This window comes from Misgurnus anguillicaudatus, chromosome 12, assembly GCF_027580225.2.
Source record: "Misgurnus anguillicaudatus chromosome 12, ASM2758022v2, whole genome shotgun sequence".
Taxonomy (NCBI): Eukaryota; Metazoa; Chordata; class Actinopteri; order Cypriniformes; family Cobitidae; genus Misgurnus; species Misgurnus anguillicaudatus.
In genome coordinates this window covers 19,928,331-19,954,664 of record NC_073348.2, presented here as the reverse complement: position 1 = coordinate 19,954,664, position 26,334 = coordinate 19,928,331, and the positions used below count along the sequence as shown (strand labels likewise).

At 37.6% G+C, this 26,334-nt stretch overlaps 1 protein-coding gene across 1 annotated transcript; it reads right to left on the bottom strand.

Moving 5' to 3' along the window:
- Positions 1–816: 816 nt before the first annotated feature.
- LOC129447464 (C-type lectin domain family 4 member M-like) lies at positions 817–9,845 on the bottom strand. Its single transcript, XM_055209228.2, has 5 exons — positions 9,594–9,845; positions 1,796–1,864; positions 1,249–1,394; positions 1,044–1,153; positions 817–967 (listed from the first exon to the last, which is right to left on the bottom strand). Exons 2-5 carry the CDS (start codon positions 1,836–1,838, stop codon positions 841–843), a joined length of 426 nt encoding a protein of 141 aa, XP_055065203.2. The 5' UTR covers positions 1,839–1,864; positions 9,594–9,845; the 3' UTR covers positions 817–840.
- Positions 9,846–26,334: the final 16,489 nt, after the last annotated feature.

Sequence of the window (26,334 nt, the reverse complement as noted above, 5' to 3'; positions counted from 1 at the left end):
GACATTGTATGCCTTAGTTATAACAACTTCCTGTTTCATGGCGAAAACGCTGAACTTTGTCAGGCAGCCATGGACACACCCTCCAACGAAAAGTCAAAAGCTCCGCAATTTAACATCGCAAAGGCCTTTAGATCAGATTGACCAAATATGATGACGATCTGATAAAATCTGTAGGAGGAGTTTGTTAAAGTACGAAGCCTGGAAATGACAAAATTTGCACAAAAATCACAGCAAAAATTCAAAATGGCAGACTTCCTGTGGGGTTTAGAGCTTAGCTTCAAGAGACTTTTTTGTAAGTTTTGGGGTGATAGATGATCCTACCAAATTTCGTATCTGTATGTTTTTCGTAGTGGGGGGGCTGTTCTCTTGAAATTTTGCAGGTGGCGCTATCGAGCCATTTTTAGACGCCCACTTCTGACGCCTATACTACATGTAAATTTTCGCCACTTCTGACGCGTGTGCAAATTTTCATGAGTTTTCGAGTATGTTTAGCCCCTCAAAAATGCGATCCATTTCGGAGAAGAAGAATAAGAATAATAATAATAATAATAATAAACGGAGCAAAAACAATAGGGTCCTCACACCCTGGTGTGCTCGGGCCCTAATAATAAACGGAGCAAAAACAATAGGGTCCTCACACCCTGGTGTGCTCGGGCCCTAATAATAATAATAATAAACGGAGCAAAAACAATAGGGTCCTCACACTTGTGTGCTCGGGCCCTAATAATAATAAACGGAGCAAAAACAATAGGGTCCTCACACCCTGGTGTGCTCGGGCCCTAATTAGTAAACACAATTACTAAACAAACTGGTGCTGATGTGTTAGTTCATGAGTTTATTTCACTGTAAGATTCTCTTCTCACAGATCCATCTGTTTTTTAAATCACATGACTTATAAGCCCACCCTGATGAAGATGTTACAGCACAGCTATATTTGTAAGGTCTCAGGTATTCATTCATCCAGGACCTAAAACAGCAATAAAGCACAAGAGTAAAAAACTTTGAAACCTTTTGATCTTCAGTTAAATGTAATGATCTCTCACCTTAATGTCAATGTTGTATCATCAACCCATTTCCAAACACCTCCATTTTTACTTAGACCAATCCAATAATTATAATTATAATAACTAGTTATAGCCTTTTGCAAAAACTCCTGTCAAAATCAAACAGTGATAAATTATACATAAATTCTGTATTCATTTAAATAAATGTTCACAAACACATTAGATCAAACCTTTCATCACTCACTTGTTCCTCTTTGTTGTTTATGATCACCAGATTTGCTCCTCTCTGTTCACAGTCTCCTCTGCTGTCACTCCAGATCTTATGATCAGATGAAAGGTAATAAAAACGGAAGTTGTAGTAAATCCATTGAAAGTTATCAGAGTGCCGATCTGTTGAAACAACAATTTAGATTTTAACTTTGTCAATGCTGAAATATACAAAATGTTAAAACAACCCTCTTTTGACTCTGGATAAGACAACATTTATATTCTTGTAGCTAAATTGGTTGAGCATTGTGTTTGCAGCACAAAGATCATGGGTTTGATTATCAGGGAACACACATACTGATATAAATGTATAGCTTGAATGCACTATAACTTACTTTAGATAAAAGTGTTTTTGTTGTTGGTTGAATATGAGGACATCTGACATTTACTTAGCGTATTTTACTCACCCAAATATTTTAATTAGTGTAATGTTTGCTTAAAACATTTTTATTTGTAAATGAAGTTGAATAACTGAAAATAATAATAATAATAATAATATTTAGGGAGAGTAAGCATGAGATTACCTTGCTTAATAAGCCATTTCTTCAAATCTTCTCTTTCATTCATTAACCGCAGTATTAGCTGATTTTTCACTGTATACAAATACAAACAAAACACAAATACAGCAGTCAGCAGAAGAAAAGGCTACATGGACATTAGTGATGTTTACAGCATTATTATTACTATTGCTCATGAATCTTATCAAATACTCTTTTCTGTTTTTTTTCTAAATCGTTGTCTGTACGCCTCAGGCACTAGTTCTTAAAAGCGAAGAATAGCTTTTACAGTATTCTATTTTAAACTTTTAAAATTGTCTTCTAAGGAGATTGTAAAACAGACCTCCTGAGCTTTACCAAAATTTCAACAATTTGTAACTTGTAGCACCATCTACTGTTAATACCTGTATCTCAATATACCACATATCCCCTTTCCTAGGGCGGAAGACTTGAATTCTAACTTAAAATAAATAAAGCACAGAACACAATAAACAACAGTTATGAATGTCAACACAAGCATAGTACTATAACACCGCATATTCCAAAATGCATAGTTTTATAACTAAAATGCTTAATCTACTTCAGTTGTAAAGAAAAGGAGAACAATTAACTTTTTTTTCAAAACCTTTTTTTTCTGTCTCCCTCCCCTGATAAGTTACTGAGTATGACCCTTTATATAACATAGTCCTTAGACCACACTGGAGCACGACACACTCTATGAGGGCGTGAGGTACTGGGGGAAGAGATTGACATTTGAGATGTCTGAGGTGCTTCAAGCGGTTTGAAGGAGTCTTCTGCTAGAGAGACTGTATCAGATGTGGTGACACAGGGTGAAGTCAGAGCCAAATGAATAGCATTCCAAGCTCTTCCATCGGCAAGGAGATATGTTGCTGGGCCTTTCTGAGCCACAACCTTCAAAGACAGAGTAAACTTGGAATGCCCTTTCTTAATGATTCCAGGCTTCCTGATACGCACAAATGAACCAACTGGAATCTTTGGTGATTTTGCATGGCGTTCCCGATCCGTATACTCTTTCATTTTGTTGTAGGATTGTTAGATGATTTCTTTCAAGTTCTATTGATCCTTTGGAGGGGTAACCATGGAAGACCACCATCATGCAATTTTGTGTTAATTTGGCGACCATGCAGAAGCTCAACAGGTGACAGTTTTGTCACAGCATGTGGAGTTGCTCTGTATGTATGTAGGAATTCGGTCACAAAAGCTTTCCACTCTTTACCCTCAACGCTACCAGTCTGTAATAAGACTTTAAAAACCCTGTTAAAGCGTTCGATCACACCATTCGCTTGTGGGTAATAGACAGAGCTAAGGTAGTGTTTAATATCTCTGTCTGCAAGGAACGCCAAAATGAATTTTGAGCCATTGTCAGTTATAAGTTCAAGTGAATTCCCTTTACGGCTGAATACAGCAGACAAGAACTTCTCAACAGTCGCAGACGAAATGTCAGCGGCAAACGCAATCTCGGGCCATTTACTGCAGTAATCAATGACTTTCAGAGCAAAGCGACAACCTTGAGGAGCATTATTTGGGGCCCAACAAAGCATGAGGTATTGCAGTGCTTGAATGCAACTTCTTTGACCGGTTTTGTTAAATCTAATGTAAAAAACTTGGGATTTGTTCTGGATAGTGATTTAAAGCTAGACAGACAAATTAATACTGTGGTGAGATTTTGTTTTTTTAATTTACGTCTGCTAGCTAAGACTAAACCATTCCTATCTAGCTCAGACTTTGAGAAAGCAATCACGTCCATTGTTTTTTTCAAGAATGGACTACTGCAACTCCCTTTATTATGGAGTTGAGGCCCGAGCACTTATGCGTTTACAGAAAATCCAAAATGCTGCTGCTAAGATGATAAAGTCAACAAAGAAGTATGACTCTGTGACTCCCTTACTAATTTCTTTAAAGTGGCTGTCAGTACGACTTCGCATTGTGTATAAAATCCTGGTACTTGTCTTTAAGGCCTTGCACAATCTAGCCCCTGTGTATTTGTCCGGTTTGGTGAAATTTTACACCCCTTCTAGATCTCTTAGATCTGAAAATCAATATCTACTGTGTACTACCAGGACAAAATATAAACATTGAGGTGATAGAGGTTTCTCGCGAGCAGGCCCTAAATTGTGGAACGACCTTCCTTATGCTATTCGATCTGCCAAATCTTTGCACATTTTTAAGGTTGTGTTAAAACAACTTCTTTTAAATTCAAATGGAGAGCATTTATAAATGGGTTTATTTTAAATGTTTTGTGTATGTGAGTAGATGTAATATGTCTAAACTTGTCTTGTATTTTCCTGTTCCAACTGTTTTGTGTTTAATTTGTGATTTGTAAAGCACTTTGGGCAACGTGAGTTGTATTAACAGTGCTATATAAATAAATAAACAAACAAATAAACAAACAAACAAATATCAATAGCCAGAAATGTATTTCTCTCAGCAACTACGTTCACTTTCTGTACAAAAAATGCTCGCAAAGCAGTCAACACAGTCTCATATTTGTCATCAGCCACCCTGAGGGTATAAAAATCATCTGTCCCTTCGTACCTATGCAATGAATAAGTAAAGCATGCTTCCATTTTTCTGGAATGTCCTCCGCTGACAGTGCAGTCACGTAGTTATCAAACATACAAATCCATGAATTAAACGGTATAGTCCATCATGGGTCTCTGAAAAGAGTGGTGGGAACCTTGGGCAAGTAGGGGGGCTTGGGTCTCAATTTTACACTGAAATCAGCGGGCCCGAACTGAAGGCAATAATTATTGACCGAAAATGGATGGAGGTCCCCCACGGAAGCCAATGCCAGGAGCATTAAAGTTTTCATAGTAAGAAACTTCATGGTTGGGGAACCAACTGGGGGTGAAGTCAAGGGATGTACTAATACCACTTTTTTCCAGTTCCGATTCAGATACCAGATTTCTGAGTATTGGTCGATACCGGTTGATCCGATACTACTGTAATTTTCTTGAACAATTTAAAATTGCAAGCACACACACATGCAGGCACACACACACACACACACACACACACACACACACACACACACACACACACACACACACACACACAAATGTTAAATGTTTATAGTGCTTTCTGCTACATCTAGTATAATTTTAAGTGTAAAAAGCAATAATTTAAAATGATTTACAAGTTACAAGAACATTAGTTATTACTGATTAAAAACATAACTGATGTATTCTGTTACTTATAAGTATCTTGGTTTTGTTTTTCATGAAAATATGAATTTTTCAGAAGGTAGACAAGTGTTATTAGAGTCTGATGAGTAAAAAGATGTGTAAGGGCTTTTGTTACAATGCTTACTTTTTGTAACATAACGATCCACCCTGTACCCCACTCATGCTAGTCGCATTGCTTTTGTGTGCAATCTCTTCATGGGCAAAGCTTTGGATTGGGCAACGGGGGTATGGAAAGATGACAGATTGGCTTTCCCCACTTTTGATCATTTTTAGTGAAAGTTCCTTAAGTGTTTGAACATTCTCAAGATGAGAGATGGCAGCCATTTCCCAATGAGATCGCCCAGCAGCAGAGTATGCGTTGGAGTTTCGTACACTCCCTGCACAGAACAGTTGGCCGGAGGACCCATTGAATTGATGTATCGTAGAAGATTAAATTATGATCTACAAGTGGAGTTGGCATGCTGCGACGAGGGAAGAGATTTGGCTGCATTTATTGAACTCTCCATTTAGAAAGACAATCTCATCCATTCTAGACGTCACTCTAACTTCACTCTGCCAAGTTTTCCACTTGTCGCCACTGAACCCATGCAACTAGGCTATATGCATCTCACGCAACAGGAGAGAGATCACAGGATTCATAATCAACTGTGTTTCTATTGTGGAAAGCCCGGTCATATTCTGTCTTCCTGTCCCACGAGACCTCCTACAAGGAAAACTACTATGGTGAGTGCCTACATTCAATCATCAACCAGTAATATTGAAGTACTTGTTAAAATAACCACTGACAAGGGGTTCATTACCACCTCGTCTCTAATCGATTCAGGCACTGGAGGAAACTTTATGTCCCATAGTTTTGCACGTTGCCATAATATTCCTTTAACACCTTGTACAACTCACCTAACATTAGAGACGATAAATGGAAAACCGCTAGGAGAGGAAAAAATGTCACTTTCTATATTATCCGCTCTCAACATTATTCTGTAATTCTCTGCCTGCCATGGCTCAAGGAACATAACCCTCAGATTTCCTGGAGAAAACAGCAAATAGTTAAATGGGATGAAGTATGCCTATCGACCTGTATGTCACCAGTACGTCCAGTCATGCTAAACACCCTAAAGTTCCCAAGCTTCCATCTGAGTATGCAGATCTAGCAGAAGCCTTTAGTAAAGAGGGTGCATCTACTACCTCATTGTTCCAATGACTGCAGCATTGAGCTCTTACCAGAAACCACACCCCATAGGGGGTGCATTTTCCAACTCTCTCAACCTGAGTCAGAAGCTATGGACAGATACATTGAGGAAGAACTAGCTAAGGGGTTCATTCGCCACTCTGTTTCTCCTGCATCATCTGGATTTTTCTCTGTGAAGAAGGATGGAAGCCTGTGACCATGTATCGATTGTCGAGCCCTCAATGAAATCACAGTCAAATTCAAATATCCACTCCCACTCATTCCCGTAGCCTTGGAACAGCCCCAGAGTGCAAGATACTTCACCAAGCTGGATTCATGATGTGCCTACAACTTAATCCGCATTGAAGGAGATGAATGGAAACCTGCTTTATCTACTCCAGACACTATGAATACCTCGTCATGCCCTTCGGATTATCAAACAGTCCATCAATCTTCCAATCATTCATCAACAACGTATTCCGAGACATATTGAAAAAATGGGTTGTCACCTATATCGACAACATTTAGATTTATTCAAAGAACCTCGAAGAACACATTCAACATGTAAGAGCTGTGCTAAAACGCCTAATTCAATTCCAACTGTATGCTTAAGCGGAGAAATGTAAAATTTCACCAGACCTCTACATCCTACCTGGGCTATATAATTTCTTCAGATGGAGTGGCGATGAATGAATCCAAGATCAAAGCAGTTATTGAGTGGCCAAAACCTAAATCCCTGAAAGAGTAACAATGCTTTTTAGGATTTGCTAACTTCTACCGGCAGTTCATTCATAATAAAGGCACTGTGGGAGCTCCACTCACCGCCATGACAAAATGCTCTTCTGCTCACCTCAATTGGTCAACTCCAGCTCAGAAGGCTTTTTAAGAACTGAAGGAGAGGTTCATGTTTGTGCCCATTCTCCACCACCCTGACCCCAACCTGCCCTTCATTGTAAAGGTGGATGCCTCCAATACTGGCGTAGGTGCTGTTCTCTCTTAATGCCATGGCCCTTCAGCTAAAATGTTTCCCTGTGATTTCTTTTCTCGCAAACTCTCCGCAGCTGAACGCAACTACGATGTGGGAGATCATGAATTACTAGGTATGAAATCTGCTTATTTCAACCACTCAGTCACTAGCATGGTTGCGAAGTCTTGATTTGCCCCGGCATCATTTCTGAGCGTTTATTCTATCTGTTTATTCTATCTTTGAAGTGTTTATTGACCTTGTGATTATTTGCCACCTGCCCTGATTATTTGCCTGTACGACTACGAGTTTATTATTAAAGTTTGCAAATGGATCCTCAGCCTTGTATGCAGTGTGTTTGCAGTGCGTAATTTTTTACGTGCCCATGTTAACAGGTTACAGCTTTCACACAGCATATGTATGCAGTCCGTCCGGTCCGTTGCACATGCGGTGCGGTGCAGCAGTGCTGCGATCGTTTCGGCTGAGAGTCTATTTTCGCTGTACGGCGCGCAAGCTGCACACACTGATTTAAAGTAATACCGCATATTTTGTGGTCAGAATGAACACGGATTTACACAAAAATGCAGTAATTTCACCCTAAATGGATGTAAATAAAGTTTTTCAGTAGTTTTTTCTGTAATCTTATTTGTTTAATCCCAGTATGAAGCAATTCAAGCAAAACACTTTGAAAAATTATATGTATAATGTTAAATATTCTACCGTGTTTATATACATGCATATACATAAAGTATGCTATTAATTTTACCATTGTTTAATTATACTAACATAGTCTTTTAGTTTTTATCTGTAGTAAAACAACAGTAACCAAATTTACTATTGTCTCACCACAATAACCATAACCATGGAATTTTTAGTTAAACTAAGGTAATACAAATCATAATCAATCTGACAAAAACGTTCTCATTATAATAAAATTATGGTTAATTTTTCTAAGTAGAACTATACAAAATGATCTGTTTGAAAGACGGGGAAGCGCACCTGTCAATCAGCGCTATTATAACAGCAAGGCCAGAGACGAACGTGCTCAGTAACAGGAGTAATATGGAATAATGTGTGTATCTTGAATGATTGTAAGAATACATTTCCTTTAAATAGAATGTTTGTCATATAACGTTTTGAGAGATAATAATGTTTTTTTTTCAATTGTTATTCAGCTTATTTAGACTTGTTGCAGTTACAACAGCGTGTTTGGCATATTTACCTCAGAGTTTATTTCAGTAATATTGCTGTTTATCCGGTAATAATAATATAATTTGCATGTCACTCTTGCTTACTTGTCTGTTAATTCATGTCATTATGCTGTTATTTTAATTATGTGAGAATATTTCTTGCCATATGAGACATTCATTGCCGTTACATAAATACTCTCATCTATGCAAATATATAAATAGTAGGAAATGTATAATGTAACCATGCCTGTCACCTATATTTTCTCTTCAAAAGTTATAATGCTAATTTATATTTGATATATGTGGAGATAAATAGACCTTTGATCCATTCATTTGTCCTGACCACTACACTAGAGATTTAAAATATCCTAACTAGTCTATCAAATAATATCTAAAGTATATTTTGTGAAAAAAAAAACACAGCAGGCTATTACATAGTTTATTGAGGAGGCGCTTTTCAACAGAAAGTGTCAATAACATGATGGCAACACCCTGCAAATGGAGTATGTGTGAAAGCACAACGGATGCTTGACTGATCCCACCGCATACGTACTGCATTACGCACCGCAAGCGCACTGCATACGGAGTATGTGTGAAACAGACATTACACTTTATAAGGTTAATAAATCATATTTAATGCATGTACTAATCATAAACAAATGAAGAGTCATCATTAAGTACAACATTACATGTTTTTAGTTGTTAATTAATGTTAACAATAAATTTATGTGTTGAGTCTAGAGTCATGTTGTAGTAAATGATTACTCTTCATTCGTTTTTGATTAGTAAAAACCTTAACACAGCATTACATCATATTTAAATAAGAATTATTTTAGCTTAAACCATTAGGAAATATAACTAGTTTTAACAAACATGCATTACTAAAAATTTTTAAAACTAGTTGTGTGCATTTTGAGGCAAAACTAAGGGAACTGATTCATTTTAAGATATGTCAGTGCAAGTTGTTTTCAGTTTGGACAGCTCTTACATTTATTTTAGTCTAGGACTAGTCTAATCCCTGTCCGGAAACCGCCCCATAAAGTGTTACAAAGTAATCTGTTTTTAACCAGGAGAACTGTGTCATATGATTTTTTTTAATAAACAGATGATCAAAATTTCATTTTATTTCATTGTGTTTTTGAGGGTTTTAAATGGTCTTATTTATGCATAGATTTTGGTTAAAGATTTGTAATAAACATAAAAATAAGATTGCCCGCCACGCAGTTATCACAGCATGGTACTATAAACCTGTACGTCTAACCGTTTCTTTTTTTCATTAAAAAAAACTCATAATTACCTTGTAGGGCAGTTTGGAGTTCATCACTCTTGTTTCTGAAATGTTCTCTTTCTTCAGTCAAGATTCTGCTCTGGTTTTGTAAATCACTGTGTTTTGTGAGTAAACTCTTGTTTTCTTTAGTCAAGTTATAGTAGTATGTTAGTAGTTGGTTTGTCTCATTGTTGAAATAGACACAGATGACTATTACAGCAGTGAACAGAAGAACAGACAGTAAACACAAACACACTTGAACTGATCTGTGTCTTCTGTTCTTCACTGAGACTCTTCCTGAAAATCACACACATCAGATTATATTTGTATTTTCTTTCTCACTTCAATAAATCAACTGATAAATGAATGTGAGTACCTGTATGTTGAAGCTCTTGCTGTCTCTCTTTACTCATCATCTCTGTGTTTATCATCACTTCATCATTTCTTACAGCATCTGAACTTTCATAGATGTCCACCATCATCTCCTCTCTTTCTCCTCTGTCCATTTCCAGAGTCTCAGTTCTGATCACATTATCATAAATCATCTCACACATCTCTGATCTCTTACTGTCAAACAATAGCTGTGCCAATACTGGTATAGGTTTGTTCAAGGGGTTTGTTCTAGTAAAGCATCTGCATTCAAGTTTAAAAACGGAAACTTTAGTGGTTAGTGTGTGACATTCACCTTTGTGGCAGCTACAGTACAAGTGCCCAGTACAGGGACTTTTTTGTTGTATTTATAGAAATGTCTTTATACAGTTTATTATATAATCACACATGTGAGATTAGGTATATAAAACAAGTTGTCTAACAGTAATACAGACATTTTGCAAAATGTAAACAACAGTGGTCCAGGTGCACTTCCTGTTGTTTTTAAGTTTTTAAGGTCACATTTATTTTATATTTTAATTCAGTTCTAAATGTTCTGTTGGTTGAATTTTGTTCTAATATTAATATTAATATTTTGTTCAGTGTTAAAAAACTTAATAAGGAAGTGTTTCTGGACCAGTGTTTACATTACATTGTTTAGTGTTTACATCTTGCAAAATGGTGTATATAATGGACTTAATAATAAATAGTCACAAAACCATCTTTTACTAATTTTTGAACATCTGAAGTTTACAATGGCAAGTATATAAGCAAGCCACACAACCAAAAATTAGTGCCAAGTTTGCAACTAGACCACACACTGCGTGCAAACGCATATTATACAAAAATAGAACAATGTACAGAAACATTAAACGTCCATAACGCCACATATGTGAGTGTGATTTTGCTCTTATAGAGCAGTTTAACAGACAACCGAAAGTATGCAAGTGAGAAAAAAAACAAAGAAATGTCATATAGCCATCTTACTTTTGTACACTACAGATTCAGGATCTGCTTTCCTTCTGTAGAGAGGGGAGCTCATCTTCTACAACGCAGTGGACAGTTTGCATCTCTGCAGAGCTTTGGAGAGAAACTGATGACCACTCACATCCTGTCAATAGTGATGTGGGTGTTTCCTCTGTTGCCTCTTATGAAATCCACCACCAGCTACTTGATTTTGTTGAGGTTGAGCGAGGGGTGGTTTTCCTGACACAAGAGTATAAGTGTGTCTATAATAGGAAGTTATGAATCAAAGAATCATACAACCCTCTTGACTATTGTAGGCATAAGATACATACATATACAATAAGTTATATTCAGATAGCATATTGTTATGTGATGGGTGGCATGGCAATATACATACTCTTATCCTTTACACGGTTTTCCACTTCTATCAAGTTTTCCTTAACTGGGCACCTGATGTCTAAGAACTTTATTCTCATCTATAATGTTTTGTGTTAATGTAGGAAATTCTTCTGCGCTCTCTATCTCTTATCTTTGCAATGTCTTATTGATATTAAACCCATGTGGTTGAGTCTTCTCTTGGTTCTGAGGGAGATGTATTGACTTTACCCGGGCTGTCTAGACCCATCGGTAGATTCAACTGAGCGCACGGTAACATAAAGCAATTGATGCATCATGCGTAAAAAAACGATCACACATTGCATATTTTTGTCAAGGGTGACAATTTTTGTCAATAAACATTTGGTCAATCCGACTGAATTTAATCAGATTGATTCTGATTAAAATGTTTGTTTACATGTACATTCTATATAATATGAATCAAACATCTGCGCAAGAGTGCAGCCAGAGTTGCCAGATTCGTAAATCAAAACCAGCCTATTGGACATTTAAAACTAGCCTAAAAGCACCCCAAAGACTTTTCAGAGCCCAAATATCAGTAACTAATCAACTAAATTCTTCAAACTGTAACCTGCAAAAATAAAATTGACTCATGGAAACAGTTTTAAAGTAAACCAAATCTGAACTCCACCAAAAAAGCAGAGGACTTGGCAACACAGCGCACAGCATCTCTCATTGAGTTCACGCTTTATCTCTAGACTCTAAAAATGTCAGAGTTATATTTAACCTATAATGGGTAAATATTGAACAGAATACGTGCTGGGTTAAAAATGTCCCAATATTGGGTTGTTGTTGTTGTTAGTCAACCATGGGTTGACTAACCCAGCAGTTAGGTTAAAACAACCCAGCATTGGGTCAATTTTAACCCAGTGATGTGTTCTGTCCAATATTTACCCAGCATGGCTTAAAAATAATCCAGTCATTTTTGGATTGTGGATTAATGTACAAAGTTGAGTTGGAGAAAGTTGTTTCAGAAGTTTGTTTAAAAAAGTTTGGCAAAGAAAACATACTTTTTGTAAGGCACAATGCTATTTTATTGCTTTATGTAATGTTATGAAAGTACACATAAACACTGCAGAATGTAGCGTGTGACCCCATTACCTTAAAAATGCGTGTTGCCATTGGCTTGCTATTGCATGTTTTTGTGATGAGAATGATGTGATATGTAAATAAGAGGTAAATGTAAGATATGAACTTAAGCACAATTCTTCTGTGCATGTGCACAAGGTGTTTTTGTATCCGATTGAGAAAATACTATGATTCACGGATTTACATGCCTACTTTTCTCCTGATAATCGGAACAAAGATCGATCTACACCACCCCTACACGAAGGCTTTTCAATCAGATTGAGCTATCAATGATGATTACAAACAGATTATTTGGTTGCATATGAAGCAGATCTAGACAGCTGATTGTCTAACAAAAACATGTCTTGTGTATACTGTCAGAAAATAGGTACAAATGCTGTCACTGGAATGGTAACCTTTAAAAAGATTGTATGTACCATGTAGGCATAATATCTTTGAGGAACCAATATGTACCTTTAAGGTACTACTGTGCACCATTTAAGTAAAAAAAAAGTGTAGTTTTGAAAGTTTACCACCCCAGCAATAACGTTTGTACCGTTTTTCTAAACATGTAGAGTTTCATAACATAAAATCACAAAAAAACACAAAGAGAGAAAAACAACAAATGAAGCAGGTTTTCTGGTGTCTTCTCAAGATGCAGTTCAGAAATCTACAATTATATATTTTGTTTTTAATTTAAAACAGACATTTGCAAAGATAAACACAAAATGATAATTTAGTTTTTCATCGTGTAAAAAGTACTAAGCAGACTTTTGTCCTGGTGTTTTAAAGATACTCTTCTCACAGATCCGTCTGTATAATGAATTACATTGATAATCAGTCCATCCTGATGCATCTGCTGAAACACACCTATGATTGTAAGATGATCCATTTTTCCAGAAGCTGAAACACCAATGAAACAAAACAATTTAAGAATTTTAAACCTTCTGATCTTCAATTAAATGTAATGATCTCTCACCTTAATGTCAATGTGGTGCCATCAACCCATTTCCACACCCCTCTCTCTTTACTCAGACCAATCCAATAATAATAACCAGCTGTAGTAGCCTTCTGCACAAACTCCTGTTATGATTCAATAGTGATAAATGACAGACTGATACAAATATAAATTAATGTATACACAAAAACAGATTAAATCTCATTCTTCATCACTCACTTGTTCTTCTTTGTTGTTTATAATCAGCAGATTTGCTCCTCTCTGTTCACAGTCTCGTCTGCTGTCACTCCAGCTCTTATATTCAGATGAAATGTAATAAAAACTGAAGTTGTAGTAAATCCATTTGAAGTTATCAGACTGCTGATCTGTAAAAACAACAGTTTAGATAATAACTTTGTCAATGCTAAAATTATACATTGTTGGTTGTGGAAAAGGTTTATATTATATTCTTGTAGCTCAATTGCTAGAGCACTGCATTAGCAGTGCAAAGGTCGTAAGTTTGATTCCTGGTGAACACACATACTGATCAAAATGCAGCTGAATCCACTATAAATTGCTTTGCGTTTAAGTGTCTGTGAATACACAAATGTAATGATGACACTGTTTGCTGGTGGTTGAAGGACACCTGGTGCTTGATTGGATGCATTTTGCATTTTTACTCTAAAGCTTTGCAGGAATGTTATATGATCATTTAGTTTATAGGGCTGGAAGTAGAGGTCTTCACGGGTCCACTTAGATCCGAAAACCCGAGGTCCGACCCGAGACCCGATCGGGTTCGGGTCTAAAAGTTTCACATGTGCCTCGGACACGGGTCGGGTACAATAATAGCGGCATCGGGTCCCGGGTAATTTAAAAATGAATGTGTTTTTTCTTAACGGACCCGAGAAGACCCGAACTCTCTCGCCTGTGTGCGTCAATGTCCTTTTCAAACCTCTCATCTGTTTGCCAAGAGCGCTTGCGACATTGTGTGGTTGTCGGAAGGTTCATTTTCGTTGAGACAAACATGTCAGTCAATTATAAATGTACATTTTAGCGGTTATGTTGGTGTCGTCGTCAGATAACAAAGTAAAACGAATGGAGCAGCTGGCCAAATTGGTGCAAGGCCACCGGAGTTTCTTTCTGTCTGACTGCTGCGCGTGGGTCTGCAGAATGCACACACGTCAGTGCCGTTTACATTCGGTCTTTCTTTAAAAAATTTTTATTTATGCACGTCGGGTTCGGGTATGAAGTGATTCGGGTCATTTCGGGTCGGGTACATTTCTTTGGACCCGAGAAGACCTCTAGCTGGAAGTTTATTACATTTACATTTAATAATAATAAAAATAATAATGAATTTGATTCATAATGTGCTTTTACTCAAAGAGCTACAATGCAAGAAAAATATCTAAAACATACACAAAAATAAATTATAAAGATAAAACACAGCAATAATAAATCAATGACAATAAGCATTTTTAAAAAGCTAAGTCTTTAAGTAACTTTTGAAGCAGTCCTGTGATGGTAAGTTTCTGATATTTAAGAGAAGGATGGAGCTACAACAGATAATACTTGACCAAACATCTATAAATATAAAGATGGATAAAGATGAGTTGAACATAGAAATGTCATGTACAGTATATTGACCTATTCAAAACCAATTGAAGAGCTCTGATGCAAAACCCTTTAAGTGTGTCGGACATGTTTTCCTGTAACTGAGCATTTTTTTATACATTCTGCCAAAAAAAAACTGGTATTTCTGAATGGCCTGAGGCTGCGGTTTTTGATAAACTTATACATGCCGAGACCATTTGGTCGCTATCATTATCTTATTTTTGATAAAGGTGATGCTTTTGCATACGTGTTTATCAATTTAAAACATTTATGCATTTAAACACTTATCCAAAATTACTTACTGTAGCAAGCATTTAAGGTATACATTTTGCTTTTTAATCTATCAGTACTTTATGTGTGTTCCCTGAGAATCAAACCTATTGTCAGTAAGTAAAGTGGGACAGCTGAAAATCAGTTTTTATTATTTACTGTAAGTAAGGAAGAGTAAACAGAAGATTACCTTGTTCAGTAAGCCATCTCTTCAGATCTTCTGCTTCTGTTTTTTTATCTATTTCTTCTGACAGACTTGTGATCTGCAATAAATGATGGTTTGTCTCCTTTAGCAGTTTGCTATAGTTGGTAAGTAACTGATCTCTTTCTTCGGACAGACTTCTGGTCTTCATTTGACATTGTTTTTTCTCATTTAGCAGTTGGCTGTTGTTTGTAAGTAACCAATCTTTCTTTTTGGTTAATTTATTGATCTGGAGTATTAGCTGTTTTTTCTCTGTATACAAATACACACAAATACAGCAGTCAACAGAAGAATAAACTACACAACATGGACATTTGTGATGTTAAAGTGCCCATATTAAGACTGCTTTTCCACAAGTTAAATAGGTGTATGAGTTCCAAAAAACTTGTTTCAAAAGTTGTTTGCTCAAAATAGCTTGTAGGAAAAGATTGTTACCCATCTCTAGTAGCCTCTGTTTCAGTGCATTTCATATTGTTTTGAAGTGGTCATTACATATTTATGAGCTGCTGCTCCTTTGATCACGCCCCACTACTAACGTCGTGTGCCCGTGCACTTGCTCAGTGGTATCGTGAGCAGTACAGACCATACTGTGTTATTATTTTTTTATATTATTATTAACGGTTTATGTTGCTAACAGACAAATCAAGCAGAAAAGTATCACTAATAAGTACACTCCAGGAGAAGAAACTCATGACACACAATGATTCCAGAGTAAATTGTGATGTAGCAGTCTCAACAATACACTCGTTTTCCCTGGACAATGCTAACATATTCCCGTTATAAAACATTTTCAAACGCATTATTTTCGCAAATGACAGAAATTTAGATGTATACTGCTTGTATACAGACCGTGTGCTAATTGCTAGAAGCTAGCGGGAGGTCCGGACCGTAATAAGAGACTTAGTTATAAGAAGTTATAAGAGACTCGGGGGTACGTTAGCCTCGTCAGAAAAGCCGGGTCGGTAAGGCCCGGTCTCGGTTAGTTTGGCAAAACACATAGTTTGGCAAAGCACTATTACTTAGTTCATGTAGAATTGTAAAATAAAGCCGTTAAATATTTTTTTAACTTTCGAAACCACGCTGCAAACTGTCTAGTCTGCAAAAAAGTATCTATATAGCCTACAGTCTACAAACAGTATTATTCACATTACTATACTATACATTTAAAAGGTATAATTTACGGGATTAGCATCAATGTATGGTCTCTGCTCTAGCATCATAAATGTAGTATTTTGTGACAGAAGATGACAACATGCAAAATATAACGTGACTTCTTACCTTTTGTGTTGACATAACGATCGTGAATCGAATCAAGACTGTTTCAGATGTGTGAATAATCCATGAAAGTCCAATAAAATCCAATGACCATTTTTGTCCACAGATGCATATAATCCATGAAATATAGATACATACTTTATATAAGATTACTCTTTAGGTTCCAATAAATACGCGTTAAAACTTTGTTTTTAAAAGTAGGCGGGATTATAATCCGTAATATCCAAATAGCGCTGTTATTTCCGTGAGACATGATAACAGTATAGAGGGTATCAGCGAAGTGACTGCTCTGTGCTCTCTCTAGCTACCTGGTGGGTGGAGACCTGCGAGTCGGGTGGTGGGCGGGAAAATTCAAACGGAATGTAACGAAATGGCTAGTTACGTCACAACGGCGCTGAGTTTGAACTCGTGCAATCTGAGACTCAAGGCAGAGGACATTCAGAAATGTGTTTCTCACTCAAAACAGCATGGATGGATTTTTTTCCAAGTTTGTATGTGTGTGGGAGCATCAGAGACACAAAATAACACCCCAAAACCCAGAAAAAGTGAGTTTTCCATAATATGGGCACTTTAACTAAGACAGCATCAATATTACTATTGCTCATAATAAGACTCCATAAGTGACCCTTCAAAACAAAAACAAAAAAATACAACAATATGATAAACCAATCTCTTATATAATACTTATTGTGTCTCCTTGTGATTTATCTAAAGCTGAAGGACAGATGGGCCATGAATCAAGACAATAATGCAAAATAATTAAATCACATTTAATATAAATAAAGTTTTAAAATGAAAGTCGAAATTTAAAGCACATTGATGTGCGAGAGCAGGGCCTGCTGTTCTGCAGTGAGCCAAAATTACTACATGAACCATTTCATGAGGCTATGACCCTTATCACAGTAAAAAATTCTAAACAGAGGAACTGAAGCTGTGCTATGGAATAAGTCACACAAAGTCCCTGCAACTCCTTCAGCTGTGACTTATTCAAGATACAGTACTAGCCTCAAGTACATATACAAAGACACAATCCAAAGACAAAAAACTATGAATCAGTGCAACTTTCATAAAGTAAAATCAATAAAAGCCTTGCTTCCATTGGAAAATAATAGTGCCTGGCCGACTGTGACCATAACTACAGTACATATACTGTAGGTTTACATTGCTAAGGGTGCTGTGCAGTGATAGATTCAATTAGATTCAACTTTATTGTCATTGCACATGTAAACAAGGCAACGAAATGCAGTTTGCATCTAACCAGAAGTGCAACAAGTAGTAGTGTAGAACTGCTGTATGTACAGATATAGAAGAATAAATAAATACATTCCAAAAATAACCAAATAGTTAGTGTCACGGCCGGGTGCGTACCCGAATAACTAAAGGTCACGCCCCTCTCAACTCTTCCACCTCGAGGAGTTTCCCAAGACCACCCCAATGACCAGACAGACGAGTAAACTACAGTAAAAATAAACTTTATTAAATATTTAAAAGAATGAGGGAAGGGGGAAAGGGTAATTTAAAATTAATGGTTCTTCTTCTCGCCTCCAGGGCCACTTGGGACAAGGACTGGGGACCGGGGCTCTTTTGGGGCTCTGGTCCGAGAATCCGTGGCGCGCTCCGCTTCTTCCTGGAGGCAGAATCAAATAAAAGTTATGCAGTGGTACGTTGTTCTAGGTCGCTACTCTTCTCACCGTTCTTTCTCTTTCTTTCCCTCAGGTCTTAGTTGCGTGGCTCTTTGGATCAACCCCGGGGTTCTTCGCTCACAGAGGGTCTTCGAAAAATGGTAAGCAATCACTATAAGCACAGATTGTTTTCACTCCACGGAATATGTTACTCACAGTACTGGGGACCTTCGTTCGCACAGGTTTCACCGGATACGTTCTCACGGCACTGGGGATCTTCGTTCACGCCGAGCCTTCGTTGGAACACAGGTAAGTTTTTGTTATAAGCACAGGTTAACTTCACTTCACAGAGTATGTTACTCACAGTACTGAGGGTCTTCGTTCACACAGAGCCTTCGTTAGAACACAGGTAAGTTTTTGTTATAAGCACAGGTTAACTTCACTTCACAGAGTATGTTACTCACAGTACTGAGGGTCTTCTTTCACACAGAGCCTTCGTTAGAACACAGGTAAGCGGTTGCTATAAGCACAGGTTAATTTCACTTCACAGGATATATTACTCACAGCACTGGTGATCTTCGTTCGCTCAGAGCCTTCGTCAGAACACAGGTAAGCGTTTGCTATAAGCACAGGTTAATTTCACTTCACAGGATATATTACTCACAGCACTGGGGATCTTCGTTCGCTCAGAGCCTTCGTCAGAACACAGGTAAGCGTTTGCTATAAGCACAGGTTAATTTCGCTTCACAGGATATATTACTCACAGCACTGGGGATCTTCGTTCACACAGAGCCTTCGTTAGAACACAGGTAAGCGTTTGCTATAAGCACAGGTTAATTTCGCTTCACAGGATATATTACTCACAGCACTGGGGACCTTCGTTCACACAGAGCCTTCGTTAGAACACAGGTAAGCATTTGCTATAAGCACAGATTAACTTCCCTTCACAGAGTATGTTACTCACAGTACTGAGGGTCTTCGTTCGCTCGCAGACAGTGGACTTTCGCTACAGCGTCAGTGCACCGTGATCCTTCGCCCATCCACTCAAGCTGTCCGGGCGTTGTAGGGACTAGTGGGCTCAGTGGCACGGAGCCGAACGCTTCCCGAACTCCCCCTCCTACTTCCACGGCCGGGGTCACGAGTTGGGGCGAACTTTCGTCGGGGCCCCGCACACCACGAGCTTCTGTTGGAAAGGTCAGTACACACACAGATCTGACCCTCAATCCGCACGGTACACTTCCTACGATACTCACTGGGTTTCACCACTGTCTGCTCTTTAGAGGAGCGACGCTCTCGTTGACACACCCGGGGCACGTGGCTAAATTTTCTCGCTCTCCGTAGGACCCAGGCCACAACAGATGTCGTCGTCTCGCGGCTCGTCTGAGGCTAGGCAGTTTGGACGCTACAAGCACAGCATACACACAGCAAGTAAAGCGTAAACACCATCAATCAGTGAAACTCACCCACAGCACTCTTATACAACTTCACGTGATTTTTAGATCGCCCTCGCCACCTGGCTACGACCCCCTCGAGAGGATAGTTGGGCGATAGCTGGACTGCCAATGAGAATGAGATGTGTGTTATTCACAGGCCCGGCGTGTGGTTTATCGCTCCTCTGGCTCACCTGCGCTTCCTTTTTCCCACAGGGCCACTGCTCTATTGGTGAACGGTGCTTCCTACCAATGGTTTCGTCCGTGCTTCCTTAACCCGCGGCTCGCCCACGCTTCCCTCTCCAGTGGGGCCAGGGACCTCAAACACAAGGAAAACACACACCAAGCAACTCTTCTTCCAAGTATTATACAGATAAGTATTACAGCTGTTACTCACTCTTCGTTGTCAATGACTTCTAATATCTGCACTTTTGAATGCTCTGTGTCCGCTCTCTCACGAGTGAAGTCTCCCAGTATTCCTTCGCTAGCTGACTGTGCCTTTCTCTCTTCCCCAGGGGAACGATCAAGCCAGCATAGTCCGTCTGCAAAGCATCAACACAGCGTATACAAAGTACACCACAAGCCCTCCGTTTGATGTCTTCAAAGGTCTTTTTATGCTCTGACTCTTCTCCTTGTCAGCCTATTAGCAACCGCTGTGTAAATTATCCCCACCTGAGCGTGATCAGGCTTAATTTCGGTTTCGGGGAAACCCCGGAAATTCCGGTGTTCCGCCCTCACAAACCGTCACCTGTGACATTAGTTTGTGCAAGCACCTTATTACGATGTTACGGTACGTGTAAGGGATAAAGTGCCCTCTAGCAGCCTGCAGCTTATACAACGTATGGTTACATTTTAGGGTTTTTTGCCGTATACGTCAGATTCGATTTAATTTTCTGCATTTGTAAATGTAAAAATAGTTTCCTAAACATTTATGGTTTTAAAGATATTTTGAAGCATCTAAGAGGTCGCACACCGGGTTAGAAGTACCACGTTGCCTCACTTCATGCTTATATATCTAAAAACTCAACACAATATTTTCTATGAATGTACACACAGTGGCAACGTATGATGGCAGCTGTCCACTGTGACTTTGGAGGCTGTTCAAATTCCTGCTGCACCACAGAGCGCCACTCAATTTTAAAATTAAATAACATCATATTTCTCCTAAATTGTGAGAGGGAGGCTGCAGACCTGAAGCCAGGCAGATTTATGGCTTCAGGCAGATATAACGTCCAGGCAGTTATATGCCCCTGTTGTTCCTTATGCATCCAGTAGGGTGTAGAGTACAGTGTCTCTTGTCTCCCTTTCCCTGATGTGTCATGTTCTGATGTTTTTGTTTGCCCTTTTTTTTTTTTTAATAAAACTGTACTTTTTTTGCCAAATGCAGCCCGAATATCTTGTGGTGTGTACCCAACAGTATCTACTCTCTTTTTCAAAGTTGTTACATTTAAAAGTTTTAAATTCACAAAGCTACGTCTTTTGAGTTATTCAAATCAGAACGACCCATAGCTACTTTTCAAATAAACTCCATACTTTAAAAACCTCTTTATAAAAAGGAGTCAGACCATTCAAAGGAAATTTACAAGAGTCCTCCAACAATAAAGGTAAATCCAGTCAAAGACTACCAGCTTGTCTTAGAATAAACTATAGAGGACAGGTTGGTTTGATTATACAGACAGCATATGAATATACAGAACATACATGAATGAACAGAATATATGAATATATAGAAAAGATAATATATACAGTGGTATATTCCTGTGATAAAAATGCAGTGCTAAGGGGTATAACTATTATTATCATAAATAGAGTACAGCTATATAATAAATAATCTTTTTGTATTATGCATTCAAAGATTTAAATTAAATTTTTATAGATATTCTATTTAAAAATATGCAATTAAACAAAAACTAGGAAATGAGGACACATTTTTTTTAACAGCACGCTGCTATAGCCTAAGGGCTCTATCATACACCCGGCGCAATGCAGCGCAATGCGCGACGCAAGTGTCTTTTGCTTGTTTCAACCCGGCGCAATTATAATTTTCACATTTAGCACCACGGTGTGTTCAGGCGCATTGTTGGCACCTTGATATTTTGAGGCAACTAAAATAGACTACGTTGACCTGGTCTAAAGTCAATGGCTCATTATGTTTTTTGTTATTTAAAGAGCGCATTTGTAATATGCGCCTATAAACGGGACGACAACATGGGTTTGCTTATCACATACATGAATGCGCAGCAGCACAAAACTGTTTTTAAATATGAAAGATTAAAGGATTGAAATGTAAAAGATTATTATTGAGTCTCTTGGACATAAATGAGGACTAATTATGAGGCGTTAGAAGGCGCAAAGAGCTGCTTCACCTGTAGCCTGTAAGTAAATAAATGCTTTGCTTTAACCAAATGCATCTATTTTTAAATGTTTTTAAATGCTAACCTAGGGATTTATTATATGATAACTTTGTACCTGTGGATATGGTGAGATGAGAAACATTTTAAGTAATGCTTTTTAAAAATCCCATGGCGCTAGCTGCCCGAGTGCTGAAACGGCTCTCCGCACGTTTGTAAATTCTTTATCTCTTGTTTATATTTTTAGAGTACAAACCTTTTCTAGCATATTTGCAAATTATTTTATGAGACTACAATGATTATGTAGGATATCAATACATTTACAGCAATTAAAGGCCTGCTATTTGTACTTCAATGACTGAAGAAAAAAGGCTTTTAAAGGTTTTAATCAAAAAAATGAAAATTTCAATAAAAATAAAAACAACACATTTTTTTTACATTATTCTTAAACTGGTGGTCTTCTTCCTTCCCTTAGTTTTTCAGTTTACAAAGTCTGTCATCTAAATAGGGATAAGACATACAGTAGCGCCAGCGCAACTGGCTTTCAAAGGGGATGAGAGATAAAACTCTCATTGGTTTATTGCATGTTACGCCCAAAACACACCCATTACTCATTACAAGAACATGAACAACCCTTTTCTACCATTTTTCCCATCATTAAATTAGCAAAAGTGGCATCGAACACGCCCATTAAGACCATAGAGACAGAGCGCAGCGCGTCACAACCTGAAAACCACGCCCACCGGGGGGGAAAGCGACCCAACAGTCTCCATTGACTTTGTATTGCAAAAGGCCGCCTCCTTGTCATTTCTGGCTTATAACAAAAATCTGAATAATGCCTAAAAGCTGCTGTGTGACAATATGTACAGCTAACAAGCCAAAGAACCCAGATATAAGTTTTTATAAGCTGTCGAGCCGAAAAACCCAGTCTTTAAGGAGAATAAAGTGGATCGCCGACTACGTTTCCCCCTATTGGACGCAGTTTTACTAATAGGAGTACTATGAAAAGTTGCCTGTTTCCATTTCTGTGTCTAAACGCTCGTTCCTTGAAGTCGACAGCTCACAAAACGTATTTATTTATTTTTTTGGCGTGTTAGATGTACACCTTGTCACACAGCAGCTTTTAGGTATTATTCTGTTTTTAAGTTTAATCTGTAAATAAGTTTTTATAAGCTGTCGACCCCAAAAAACAAGCGTCTAAAGACACAAAAATGGACACAGGCAACTTTTCATAGTAAAACTATTAGTAGAACTGCGTCCACTAGGGGGAAACGTAGTCGCCGATCCACTTTATTCTCCTTAAAGGCTGGGTTTTACGGCTCGACAGCTTATAAAAACTTATTTCTGGGTTCTTTGGCTTGTTAGCTGTACATATTGTCACACAGCAGCTTTTAGGCATTATTCAGTTTTTTGTTATAAGCCAGAAATGACAAGGAGGCGGCTTCTCGCAATACAAAGTCAATGGAGACAGTTGGATTGATTTCCCCCCGGTGGGCGTGGTTTTCAAATTTGCATAACGGCGCTCTGTCTCTATGCGCTTTAGACAATGCGCTTAGATCGTGAAAATAGGGCCCTAAAACTGTATATTTCAGAATTTCTTTCTTATCTTTTTTTAACTTAAAGAAACTCATGATTACCTTGATTGGCAGCTTGGAGTTCATCACTCTTGTTTCTGAATTTCTCTCTTTCCTCAGTCAAGATTCTGCTCTGGTTCAGTAATAAGCTGCTGCATTTCTCTTTTTCTTTAGTCAAGTTATAGTTGTGTGTTAGTAACTCTTCTCTTTTGCTTTAGTTAAGTAATAGTTGTGTGTTAGTAGTTGTTTTCTCTCATTGTTGAAATAGACACAGATGACTATTACAGCAGTGAACAGAAGAACAGACAGTAAACACAAAAACACTTGAACTGATCTGTGTCTTCTGTTCTTCACTGAGACTCTTCCTGAAAATCACACACATCAGATTACATTTGTCTTTTCTTTCTCACTTCAATAAATCAACTGATAAATGAATGTGAGTACCTGTATGTAGATGCGCTTGCTGTCTCTCTGTACTCATCATCTCTGTGTTTATCATCACGTCATCATTTCTTACAGCATCTGAACTTCTATAGATGACCAAAGTCATGTCCTCTCTCTCTCCTCTGTCCATTTCTAGAGTCTCAGTTCTGATCACATTATCATAAATAATCTCAGACATCTCTGATCTCTTACAGTTAATGATAACACTGTGCTGTAGTTTGTTCTAATGTAGGTTTATTTAAGTAAGCATCTGCTCTTAAAAGCTCTAAAATGTCCCAGACAATGTGAATGTGTAAAGCTCATCATCACGTGACATTACAGAAAAAGTTCAGTGGTATTTTTACGAATCTGTTTGTACAGTTCCTCAAAATAATTTAAATATACAAGAGTTTCAGCTGTTGTCTAAAGGTAAAATGATTGACTAAAAGGGCAACTTTAAGACAAAGAGAAGCCTCTTTGAACTGGTTGCATTGGTAGTGAACTGAACCAACACACAAGCAAACATAAAAAATAACACTGAATATAGTCGAAATTAAAAAACATGCCAAAACACAAAGTTTGCAATTAGACCACATACACACTATAGTGCAGTGGTCACCAGCCCTGATTCTGCAGATCTGCTGTTGTTGACCCCTGCACTAATGACTGCACACATTTCTTGAACAGCTATTTTTACCCAACCCCATTTGTAGCCTTGACAACACCACCATAATACTGTTGTGTAAAACTATAGGCATATTATATATGTAAATAACCTCAGATATCTATTGGATTCAAACATTATAACTGTATTAATGCTGTATGTTATTCTAGGTTTATTTCATTGTTTTGCTCTCCTGTTTCAAACTATTCACTGCACATCAAACAGGAACCAACACTACATATGTGAGAAGCTCATCATCATGTGACAGTCAGTGTGTCTGTACAGAGGTTTCTAGCAGATCCTAACAGCATTTGAATAATCAAACAGTAAATAACACAAATAAATAAATGTGTGACAGATAAATGTCAGGATGGATATATACTCACATATATATATACTGTATATATATATTTTTTACAATACTGGATCAAGTTTGTTTGTATTTGGAAAGCTTGTAACAGAGCAACAATCTACATTTGTATTGCATCACTGTAATGAATTCATTAAAGAAGCAGAATTAAAGGGGGAAAATACTCAAACAACAGGACCAAAAAACAAAACACATAACATCACACAACAAATGTCAGGGTCTACAGATGCTGGTCATATTATTAGAATATCATCAAAAAGTTGATATACTGAATTTGGGATTTTCCTTAGTTGTCAGTTATAATCATCTAAATTAAAAGAAATAAACATTTGAAATATATCAGTCTGTGTGTAATGAATGAATATTATATACAAGTTTCACTTATCAAATGGAATTAGTGAAATAAATAAACTTTTTGATGATATTTTAATTATATGACTTATAATTTAAAGTAATTTTATCTTTGATAATGCTACCTCAAGCTCAACGTTTCTTAGAATTAATGTACAATTATGGGTATATTCGCTGGACGAATGAATCAGTTAATTGTTATTATTAATTCTGCTAAATCAGATGAAACCTACAAAATATATATACTGTAGTTAATGACGATTAATTGTATGTATTTGCCTTTGAGCTAAATCAATTCCGATTGGAAAAACAACTGGTGGATAAAATATTACATTTATAATTGTAATTATTAATGAATAACTCATCATTATCAAAATCGAAACATTAATGAGGTGATTAACGAGGGAACAAGGGGGCGGGGTCAGGAGACAAAACGAAAGTACACAGCACAACAAAATGCCATGTACCACACAAAATATGTGGGACTGTCATGATCCTGACTGAAGACTAAAAAGCATGAACAAAAAAGCCAGGATCATGACAGTCAAGGTCAGCAGTGCTATGATCTCATCAATATTTGCCTTAGAAACATTGGGCCCTCTAATTCATCTGGATGTTATTTGGACACAACCATCTATCTAAAGATTGTTGCAGATCTTTCAGAAGGATAATCTCCAAAAAATTCAGGAATGCTTTAAGGAACATGACAAAGAGTTCAACATGTTGATGCGGAATTGCAATGCGGTTGAGCATTTGTGGGATGTTCTGGACAAACTACATTTGATCCATGGGGGCCCTCCCTTGTAAATTGCAAGACTTAAAGGCGACATTTTACAATACTTTTTTAAGGTGTAAATTTTTTGTGTCCCCAGAGTACGTGTGTGAAGTTCTA